Genomic DNA, 11,876 nt, shown 5'->3' on the forward strand with positions numbered 1-11,876 from the left:
TAAACACATTTTGGTGACGTCACGACGCAAAGGTCACGCATTTCGGAGTCACATGAACGGGTCACAGCTTTCAGTCTTTCCTCCCTTTAATATCTTATTTTATCTACAGTTTTGAAAACCCGACATGGACGAAGACGGTCTGCCAATCGTTGGTTCTGGAGTTGATCTCACGAAGGTTCGTGTTTTAAACTCCTTGGTTGTCATTTTAAAAGCTGACCGAGGAAGTAGAAGCATAACAAAACAGTTCGTCTGTTCAAGTGATGTTTAGGATGTTCTCGGTTTCTGCAGGGAAAACTTTGGCTCGTTTGTAAGTTACTTATAGTTGTCCACTTTTAAATTATATTCAAATATTAAACTGACATCGGTTATAATCTGTCATTCATTGTAATCTTTGTCTTCCAAAAATATGGCAGTTGAATTTTTCCTACTTTTTTGAGACGTTGCAATAAACGTCAATGTATTTTATTCGGATTTTATGTGATGTGCCAGCACAAAGTAGCAACTAATTGAATAACTGGAAGGAATAGACGTAAATAAATAATTTTTGAGGGGTGGGAGAGATCTTAAAGTGCGTCCATTTCAAACTCAAATTCATAGATACATATTTATCCCAAAGGAATAATTAATGTTGTCTTAACTCATATAATCTAATTGTCTTCAAAGAGTTGTAGTGATGTGGCCAAGTAGGATCTCCTGTAGCAGTCAGTGTTGCAGTAAATCTGAAAATCGAAACACTTTTTTGTCACATAATCACCAACCGGAGGTTGCCACTGGAACAAACCACAAAGAAGAAGACAGGAAGTAGTTGGAGGATCACTGAGTGGCATGTTTTAATGACTTATCTGTGAACAGTGTTATTCATGTGTGGTTACAGTTTTCTATTTAATGGAAACACTGCAATTGCGAAGTTGTGTGCAGATTTGAAATGGAAACCCAGCTACTGTCTAATGATCATCCTTTCTTTATGTCTGTTTATCATAATTTTTTAGACACTTGTACTTGCAGATTTCCTTTCAACTGTGAGTAGAGTCCTTCATCTCTGTTTTCTGCTGTCTTAGGTTCCTGCTATACAACAAAGGAGAGTCGTCGCCCACCTCAATCAGTTTGTTGTGCACACAGTTCGCTTCCTTAACCGATTCTCTACTGTGTGCGAGGAGGTTTGTGCACTTCTTTTCTTTCTCTCTACTTCAGGAAACATTTATTGTCTGATTGAAGTCACTAATCATCTTATTTTAACCCTTCCACCACAGAAACTTTCAAATATTTCCCTTCGCATACAACAAATTGAAACCACTTTGTGTATTTTGGAGGCCAAAGTAAGTTCTAACATGAACAACAAGTAGTTTTAATGAATGTTTGCCATTTTGTTGATGGATTTATGGTCTACTCTGAGCAGTTATCATCCATCCCTGGACTGGAGGAAGTCACAGTGGATGGACTCAACCAGCAGCAAAGTGTCCAGTCTAATGGACCGGTTAGCGCCAGTCAGAACCAATCAGACGGCGTAACAGCAGGGGGAGCTCCTCCCTCACAGGTAGGAAAACAGACCCAACCACAAACAAATTTATTGACTTATTACAAATATTTTTGCATTTGATTTTTAAGTGCTGTAGCTGCAGATTTAAGAGAAAAAAAAAATAAAGTTACTGATCATTATTTAAATGTGCACAAACTTTTATTTCTTGTAGTTCAACTCTAAAGCATTTTTAAAAGCCAAATTCTTAATTTTGCAGATAATGTTCGCGTTTTTAAAAAAATATTCCTTGTAAAACCAATGTTCTGTTGAACCGCTGGTACAGAATATGAGTCAATTTATACCTCTATTATAATAGATTGGTTGTTTTTTTCACACATTCTCACCTTTATTGCATATTTTTGGGTTAAAATAGAATTCAGGAAAATTAAAATGAAACAAGTGGAATTTGGGAAAAAAATAAAACAGATTTAACAGGATCCTATATTAATTTTGAAGAATTTTCCAGTCTTTTTGGTTCCTTGGTCCGTTCCTCTCAGATGAAAGAAAATTAATTAGATGGATAAAGAAAAAACTCAAATATCAGAAAAACAGAAAACATGTTTTGGTTGGAATTGTGTGCCGAAATAAAAACTCTGGTTTCTGTATTTGAATGCAGTTGCATCTTTCACCGTCAAATTATCGTGCGTAGCAAAGGCTTCTGGTTTTGTGAAGAACTGTTTGCGTGTTTTTGTGCTGCAGCCCGGTCAGAGTCACCCAGAAGCTGCACCTGCACCAGAAAAAGCAGAAGTGGTTCCAGAGAATGTCATGACTGTGGCTAAGGACCAACGTTATGCACGTTACCTGAAAATGGTTCAAGTGGTACGGTGTTATGTAATGTAACTATTAAAAAAAACTTTCATTAAAGAAAATGTGGGTTTTTAAAAATATTTTTAATTATGTGTTTATCCAGGGAGTACCGCCAATGGCTATTCGTAATAAAATGCTTATGGAAGGTTTGGATCCAAACTTGCTTGAGTAGGTTTTATTTTTTAACTCTTAAGTCTCAAATTGACAGTTTCCTGTCAAATAAACTTGAATTTAATGATATTTTGCCAACAACAGCACACCTGACGCTCCGGTGCCTGATGGAGCAGAGAATGAGGATATTCCTGCCACCAGCTCTGACAGCGAATCATCGTTCAGCGACTGATTTCTGCCTCTGCACAGCTCCATGTTCAAGGCCGTCCGTTGCAACATGCGCATCCTGCAGGCTGTTTGCTGCTGCAGGTTGTGAAAACGTTCACATGAAGGTGCTTAAATAATTGCAATTCTTCTGGAAATGGTCAACAATCCCTTTGCTGCTTGTCAGAAAGCTAACTTTATGTTTGTTTTTCAGTTGTTTGGAATTATTTTGGATTGAATCTGTAAAACTTACAACGTTCAAACACAGTACCGTTTGTACGATATAGTAGGTGGAGTCCTGCTTTCACATAAAAAGCTACTATTTCTGTTCAAGTTAGCATTAAGAACGACGCAGTGGGAGATGAACTTTGACCTTAGGAGCTATTAAACATTTAAATCAAGTCTCTAAATCAGCACCACCTTTAGCGCTGTGCAGCGCATTAAGGTTTGGCACCGAAATACGAAATCCTCATTATTATTAATGCTGGTTTGAACTGAGATATTTGCTGCACCAGGAAACCAATTGTAAGATTTACCAGTTAAACATTTCTCTCTGGGGTATTTAGGATTAATTTGGCTCAAATATCTTGGAAAAAAATACACTTACTTAAATTTTTTAATGAGGAAATTAAAAAGATTTAAAGCATTTTCTTAATTTCATGACATTATGAAACTGGAGGTGTTTATATTGGGGGAAATAAATCTTATCCTGTTGCACAAACTTGACTGTATGATATTTAGTACTTGGGTGGACATAAAACCAAACAATAATTAGTTTAGTTTTATGTTATTTCATAATTATTATTTCAATGTAAATTAAACATAAATTCTTCTTGATGTTGCTGTGTGAGTCAAAATAATTCACCTTTTTTTTAGTTATAGGTAATGAATGTATTTTCTGGTTGTTGTTCTTCAGTAGCATAATCATTTAAAAAATGTTTTTCATATTAAGGCCACCAAACTTTTTGGGGTTATATAAATAAATTAATTGTTTCTTGCACTGAAATATCTGCAGCTCTAACAGTAAACATTGTAAACGATTTTTAGTTATTGCTAAAGATCTATTTTCTTTACAAGTTGATTTTCTGTTTCGCTTTATTAGTATGAACTCTTGTGTTTCCCATTTTGAAGCACAAGAGAACTGGGTCTTTTCGTCACATCAAATTTCAGACTAATTTAAGACAAGTTAAAGAATTATTTAAAACATGCAATTGCGTTTTGAGTTCCTATAAATTAGAATATGCTGCTGCAATTTATTTTGAGTCTTTTCAGACATTTTTACAAGGGGTCAGTAAGTTTGGAGTGCAAAGTATTACTGCTTTATTTAGTTAAAAAACATTTTTTTTACCAAACCTTCTGTCTTGTCAGGAGGAAAAGCACTAACACTACATGAGCAGTCACTAATTAAAGATATAAAATATAAAGAAATGCTGTTGGTCTCCATTAAAGATGAATGTATTGATACAAAACGTGCAGTTTATTTTTCAGATGTTTAAAATAATCTTTACAGTACATTTAGTCAAAAGTACGACAGTAGTTTGCTGGATACAGTTAGATTTTCTCTTGTAAAAACATTTGTAGTGAAGGTGAGTTTTGTCCACATTACCTGGAAAACTGTATAGGATGACTTATACTCATAGTTTGAACAAAAATAAACATCTAAGTACAAAAACTGGATGAGTTTATATGCAGTCTGGACATGTTTCACCTCTTATTGTCACTGAATAACACAAGAAAGGCACTTTATTTCTTAAATATATTCCATACCGTACATTTTTATTACTTTGTGTCACAGTAAGTTTTCAGTCTTCTTGATCGGCTTTTAGGCCTCCATGTTGGTGCTTAAAGTTCAGGAAATGATTGACTTTTTACGCAGCATATATACAGTATATATCAGGTTCCTCTGCTGTCAGCGATCTTTGATGCATAAAAACCTTAAAATAAATTAACCCTTGGTTGCAGTAATGTAATCTCACACTGAAAAATTTAGAAAAATCCAACCTGAAGTTTGAGCATAAGCATTGAAAGATTCTCAACACTAAACAAATTTTATCCAGTGTTAAGAAATTGTTTTACCACCAAAAAAGAAAAAACTTGGCACAATTATTTTCCTCCTTAACAATTCCTATAAATAAAAGATTAAACATTTTTGTCTGCTCTACCTTTTGAATTGATCAAGTATCTACAGTTTCAATAAGTATATTCATGACTTCCTGTTTCCTTAGGGTATAGATTTGACGTGACGCGCTTGGCTGCTTTTTAAAATGGTAAAAACAAAACATGCCATTCAAGTAAAACAGGATAGTTACAACTAAATACCAGTTAAAACTTGCTCCTCTCTTTTAAAAATTATAAACTAGAGGAGGAACTTCTCATCTTGTAACTGTGCTACTGCAACAAAAGTTTAATTTATTTAAAAAAACTTGAACACAGTTGTACAATACTTGTGAAGGAAGCACCAAATATAAGAACCTCGATTCAGTTTTAGTGGTTTTTCTGTTTTCCCTCATGCGCTGCATGTGTCACATGTAAAATGTGTGATGAACTTCTCTTATTAGTGGCCACAGGTCTGTGGCAACAGTCAAAGTGCAAAGTGGTGCTTAAACAGGAAAAAGTTAAAACTCGTATAAAATGATTGTATAAAAAGGTTAAAAAATAATAATAATACACCAGTAATGATCAGACATAGGAAAATATTATGTGAAACAATTCAAGTGATAAAAATATCTGATTGTATAAAAAGCTCTGGTGCAAAAAATTACATAAAATACACAAATTCATTGAAATTAAGTTGGTGATCGTCTAGTCCTCATATTCTGTCCTCACTTGCAACTTAAACGTCTGCAGGAAAACAAAAACAAAGCTTTTAGAAAACAATAAAAAGTGAACACCTTTCTGGCTTGTGATACTCACTTTGAAATCGTCAATGTATGTGAGGAAGAAGCACACGAAGCTGAAGGCAACGATCCACTCGCAGACGGCACTGGCGATGTGGAACGGATAATCCTGCATAGAGTCAGATGTGAATAAGCCACAGATACACACAGAAATATCTGAATGACCGAATTAATGAGGTATTAATCCAAAAATATTCCATATTTTTCACTCTTTTTGTATGGAATATGAGCATACTTTTGGCACTAATGGAACCCCATATTTTTGACCAGATGACCCATTTAACAGAATATTACCCACAAAATAATGGAGACCTATAAATATCTGATACAATGATGCTTTATTAAATATTAACTAAATATTTTAGTATTATTAAATAATGTTTCCAAACTTTCCTAAACTTGAGTCAAACTCGTTCATCTTTTTTTAATTTACCCGCGTAATTGAATTGGCTTTATGGTAATATATTTTTATCCTTTGATTTTTAATTTATATGGCAGCTTTCTAATGATGAGGCTTTCCAAAGTTCCTGACAAAATAAGTAAAATAAGCCCCCGTCTTGCTTATGATGTGAGATGTTGATTCAATATTTCCACATTTACTTGACACACTTTTTTGTGAAGTGCAGCACCCACACATCATGACGCTGCCACCTCCATACTTCACAGTTCAGATGGTGTTTCTCAGTCTAAGTTTCATGTTAATCTGGATTTTGTATTTTGTGATTATTTATTGTTCTCTCAATATTTTTGTTCCAGATTTAGTTGATTCTTTACTTTCCAGATTCCTGGCGTTCAGTTGTTTCTTTGTCTCATTTATGTAGTTAGATTAGAATTGGTCTCTTATTCTTCAAGTTTTTTTTCCTCTAAAACACAGGGGTCAAACTTAAGGCCCTGGGGCCAAATCTTGTCCACTGTACATTTTTATGTGTGTATTCCTTACAAATATTTCTAAATCTGTAATTCTGATTGCAAAAATCCACTCAAACGATTACAAAAATCCTAGAGGGGGAGCTATTTATTGATATTTTAACAGTTTAATGGGTTTTATCAATATATTCTGGCACATCTGGCCCTTTAAGAACATTCAGATTTTTGACACTAATACTCTAACTCTAACTCTAACATACTCTAGCAACAGACATTTTGCTTGATCGCAGTTTTCTTCCTGATATCTTTGCTAAGTTCGTTTGATTTTCCAGTGTTTGTGGTGTTGCTTTTTAAATACATCCATATGTGTGTTTCAAATTAATTAAAGAAACGTACAAAGTGATTAAATTCCTCATCTGGGTTTCTACTCACTGATTAAAAGCATAGTAATCTTAAAGTATAAATAAAAACTTCTGAATTTAAAGACAGTAGAAAAAAGCTATTCACAAACAGCGCTGGTCTTTCACAATGTGACTTTTGTGGCTTTTGCTCTGGTTTGTATATTTTGGATAGATTTTAAAGACATAAACAGATATTTTTTTCTAAAAATAAATACATACGGTCTTTTTTAAATCAATTAACAGAAAGTTTAACTGCTCTTAGTGCCAAGATAAATTAGTAAGTATAACAAGGTGATGGAGGAGAAAGGAACTTATGGGTTAAATTTATATCCCTGTCACAGTGTTCAACATTGTGCATGTATTAATAAAGTGTTGCAGCCAGGGTTTTATGCATATTTTTGCAAATAAAATATACATAATGCTTTTTTAACTTAACCTCAAAGCTTCAGTGGCTCAAAACTCGCAAACTATATTTCTCACAGTTTCAGTCGAATCAAGTGCAGACTACTAATCAAGGTGGGGGCAGGTGTTACTTTCATTCTGACAGTAAGAAATATTAATGATGATTACAGAGAATAAAAAACAACCTACCTTGTCAGATGTGTGCCTGTGGAGGGTGGTTTGTTTAACAAAATACGCACAGATCACAGCTGAGCTATTGGTGAAGGAAAACTTGCACAGAGCTGATAATGACACAAACACACATCATGCAGATTAAAAATACATTTTGACAAACCCAACCAAGCAGCTCCAACAAGGATACTGGGAAAAAATGCAACTCCAGCAACTATTGCGATGAACAAACGGAATCGACACACACAGACGGATGAATCATAAGGAGACGCTTGGAAAGATATTACAGACTGCAGGATTATGTAAAGAACTCCAGAGACGAAAAATACAAGCGCCCCGAAATCATGGACTGGCGTCACTGCTGTTTCCTGCAGGTAAAAAGAATTAAAAAAAACAATTAAAGGTCACATTATGTGATATTAAATTCTTAACATGTGGAGGAAGAAATACCTGGAAAGTAGCAACGATGCACATCCCAAAACAGGCGGCAAGCCCAAACACGAGCCCGGCTTTATTCAGGCACGGTTTGACCAGGCTGTTCTGCTCAGTCAGCCTCTCCACATACTTGTATCTGGCGTATATGGTGGCAGTTCCTGGGCAAAAGTCACAGCGCGTTTAATGCAAAGTCAAAGAAAGGCTTGCTTTCATTTTCAGGATAAAAAGGGGAAATGTGTGTAACATCACTGGAAAGCTTGGTTCCTCCCTTCGGAGAACCCAGAGTTGCGTAATTAAAGCAGATGCTCAGTGGGAAATCATTTTTAAAAAATACCTGCGCATGAAGAAATGAAGGTCATAAGGCCAAAAATGCAGCTCTCAGGTGGATTTGCACCCGTATCACTGAGAAAACAAAGAAAGTTTTTACAGTTTTGTACATATTTTATCTAATATTTCAACAAAACGACCAGAATTTGCATTTTTTTAAAGTATAAAAACCCTAAAAGCGTAGCATTTACATTCATTTTCAGTGCCTAAACCTTTCCACACTAACATATTTCTCCATTCTTTGCAAAACAGCTACACATTTGGGCTTATGTTTGGACTTGGACTAGACCATTCCATAAAGAGAATATGCTCTAATCTGGACCAGTCCAGTGTAGCTTTGGGTTTTTCGTCTCACTCTCAAGTCTAAATTCTTCTGAAAAACTGACCAACTTCCCTTTGTCTGCTGTAGAAAAGCAACCCATAGAAAACTGCATTTATACTGAGAATAAACTAACTACACACAACTTTTTCAAGACGATTGTTTCTTTATATTTAAAATAGAGGTATCAATATCAACATTTGTGAACAAAAACACAAAATATTACCAAATACTTTTGGTCTAGTTAGAGAAAATATCTTAATACACTTTAAATAAGACAATAATAATAACATTTCAGCAACAGATGAGCTAGTTTTAAGTAAATAATTCCTTAAAATTTATTAAAAAGTGCTAGCTCTTCTAGTACATTATCTCATACATGGAAAATGTTTTGATATATGTGAAATAATCTGCCAGTAAAACTAACTACTACATTTTTTGATCAATATTAAATAATTATTTACTATAATTATTTGCTCCTATATCTTGTAAGTTAATTTTGTCTTATTTCAAGTGTGCTAAGATATTTGCGCTGGAAACTAGACTAAAAATACTTGGTAAGATTTTGTGTTTTTGCCGAGTACGCTATATTTTTTCAGATTTTTATTGGTTAAAAATCGGGAAAACAATATCTTTTCTTTATTACTATGGGAAAGCAGATGTAACATTGCAACTTCCTGTCATATTTCTTTTATCTTTATACCTTGACGACTATTTTATGATTAAATTAAAGTTAAATCTACTTTGATTTTAGAAACATAAGCTGAGAAAAAGATCTCCATTGCAATAATCCTAATAGAAATAGGATTTTTATTTGTTCGTATAAAATTAAACAAATTTCCAGCTCCGTTTCTTTGATTTTTCTATTTATAAGCTTCTATTTCAAATTTAAACTAAGAGTATACGCAAATACAAAAAATAGCACTGTTTTATTATTAGAAAATAACTGTAAAAATAACAGATGTGTACGTGCAGCTGGAGCCCAGGCAGCTCTAAATAACTTAGAGGAAAACGAAACTAAAGTAGCGATCATAAATCAGAGTTAGGAAACCTGCTTTGCTCCCCCTCCTCCAGGGGGTCTTTGGTGCTCTAGTGTCCCTTATATGAAAGTAGGCTGACAGGAAAGGGGGGAAGACGTGGCAAATGTCACCGGGTCCGGGAATCGAACCCTCGACGAGGACTCAAGGTCTCCAAACGTGGGTCGCGCTATCCCGTACGCCACCACAACACGCCCGGAAACCTGCTTTGTTTGATTTTTTCTTCTTCTTCTTAAATATGACAAAAGAAACGTACCTTATATAGGGGAATATAATGTCCACATCGCCTCTAAAGAGCGCAATAATATAGGAAACGATGAAAGTGCAGGAGGACCAGACGACCAGAAACGCGGGCAGGAAGCAAAGCCCCTGCCTGAACCAGAACATCTCCAGAGGTTTTCAGCGCAACCTTCAGCAAGCTTCGCTCCCTTTGAACGCGAGCAGAGGAAACACAGCCATACAGGAAGAGATGGAGCTAAATGATGGGAGTTATTGTGATATCACTTATCGGCAGACAGTCACATGCTGGGTTGAGTTAACCAGAATGAACCTGCAGGTTGTGCGCCGTCGGTGTACTGTAACCTCTTCCCCAAAGCGACTCCCTGCGGGCCCGCCTACACACACGAACCGTTACCACTCTCTTCTTCACTGCTTTATTTCCTTTTCACAGCCAGAGCTGCCTCTGTACAGTTTGATTCTGAAATGGCCTCACTTTGTAGCGCAACCAATAAAGTCAATCTTGAGTTAAAATTGATTTTGCGGAAATTTGCACACACAAAAAAAAAATCTTGCGGGAGGTTTCATTGTCAATTTGTCGGTTTCATGTGATTAACCAACAAAATGTAGAGTTTAAGGAAAATGACGCGCGTTTTTCCAAAGTTTTCGCAGATAATTGATCTGAAAAGTGTGGCATGCTTTTATATTTAGCCCCATTTTCTCTGCCGCCTCTTAATCCAGAGTTCTGAAACAAGGACCGGCGATATGGACCTCGAATTTTACCGCAATGTTTTGTGGTACCATTATGATGATTTTTTTTTTAACATAAATGACAGCATTTATTGCACCACAAACACAAATATTGTTGTTGAAAAACTTTTCGATTTGAAATAAGCTTCTTCAGGAGTTTACTTGCACTTCTTATGGCATGTAGATAAAGCATCTTAGTGATTTGTTATCTCCTTTTGAAATAAATACCTGCACAAGATCAAACAAGCACATGAGTCTAGACTTGGACAGCTGACAGGAAATGCAGCTATCACATGAAATAAAAGGACAGGATTACACAACTCAACCAGAAAGAAATTTCCTTCTGATGTGTGTTGGATGTTTCCCAATAACAATAAATGGGAAGATTGTTAAACAGAAACTAAATAGGTTTTCTGTCTTAAAACAGAAAACTGAAAGTAGTGCGCTTTAACGGTGGGAATTCCACAAATTAAAGAAATGAAACAACTGGCAGAAAACAGAAGTCCGAATTGTAAGAAACCAGCTCAGGAATTTTCAGAAATTAATCATTAATCAGCACTTTGGAGATGATGCAACTTTTCATCAAAGGTTGAGAGTAGCTGCTCTATTTTCTGTTGTTTTATTTTCCCTTAAGAGTTTTAGTGCTGGGGGATTTCAAAAGGAGAGTTTTGAGATATAAATGCGTCTAAAAATAACAGGACACAGAGTAGTGGACTGGCTCTGAGGTTCTGTTGTTGCACAAACTCATTGAAGGCCCAACTTGGCAACTCTAAAAAATAAACACGTTCTTACTCAGGCTTGATAACAGGAGGCTGAAACTAAGAAAACTCCAAACACTGGAGTATAACATTAGAAGACATAATTATTTACACTTTGCTTTTGCACATGTGCAAAATTTGACCTTACTCATGTAGATCCTGCAAGGTCATTGTGAGCAAGATTAACATTTCCTCTCATTGGGCAACAACATCAGTTGTGTTTCCTGTGCCTTTTGTTGCCCCAATGTGGTCTTAAGAAAGCTAATTTGTTGTTTAATACACAATAACACAATCGGAATTATAACAGCTGAAGATTTGACTTCATCTCAAGTTTTATCTCAGGTTTTAATACATTTTAAAACTGCTATGACTTCAGCACTGCTCATGTTTCACAGGACATTTTAAAGAACAAGATGCTTCTGTAAAATATAAGCTAAATACATGTATATTTGTAGAGAATACAAGACAAATAGATGAAGTGACACATAAGGCTTTTAAGAAGACATTTAAGATGTTGTTTTTTGTGGCAGAATGTGTTTGATAAAGTTCAAAAACATTTCTGCTTTTCAGTTGCTTCAACCCACAACTGTCTCGCAATGTTTGGCTGCTATCTTTTATCTGAGATGGCTTCGTCCCCTGTGACGCTGTTTTTGAGACT

General features: G+C 35.3%; 2 protein-coding genes across 2 annotated transcripts; one reads left to right on the top strand and one right to left on the bottom strand.

Annotated features, from left to right (window-relative positions):
* The first annotated feature begins 40 nt into the window (after positions 1–40).
* On the top strand, positions 41–4,313 carry washc3 (WASH complex subunit 3). The gene is made up of 7 exons (XM_005811934.3): positions 41–175; positions 1,059–1,157; positions 1,251–1,316; positions 1,397–1,534; positions 2,216–2,335; positions 2,427–2,491; positions 2,579–4,313. The coding sequence occupies exons 1-7, from the start codon at positions 125–127 to the stop codon at positions 2,664–2,666; spliced, it is 627 nt and encodes a 208-aa protein (XP_005811991.1). The 5' UTR covers positions 41–124; the 3' UTR covers positions 2,667–4,313.
* Positions 4,097–10,111, bottom strand: dram1 (DNA damage regulated autophagy modulator 1). Its single transcript, XM_005811946.2, has 7 exons — positions 9,751–10,111; positions 8,146–8,213; positions 7,827–7,969; positions 7,567–7,744; positions 7,395–7,453; positions 5,552–5,644; positions 4,097–5,479 (listed from the first exon to the last, which is right to left on the bottom strand). The coding sequence occupies exons 1-7, from the start codon at positions 9,879–9,881 to the stop codon at positions 5,441–5,443; spliced, it is 711 nt and encodes a 236-aa protein (XP_005812003.1). The 5' UTR covers positions 9,882–10,111; the 3' UTR covers positions 4,097–5,440.
* Between the last annotated feature and the right edge of the window lie 1,765 nt (positions 10,112–11,876).

This window comes from Xiphophorus maculatus, chromosome 17, assembly GCF_002775205.1.
Source record: "Xiphophorus maculatus strain JP 163 A chromosome 17, X_maculatus-5.0-male, whole genome shotgun sequence".
NCBI lineage: Eukaryota > Metazoa > Chordata > Actinopteri > Cyprinodontiformes > Poeciliidae > Xiphophorus > Xiphophorus maculatus.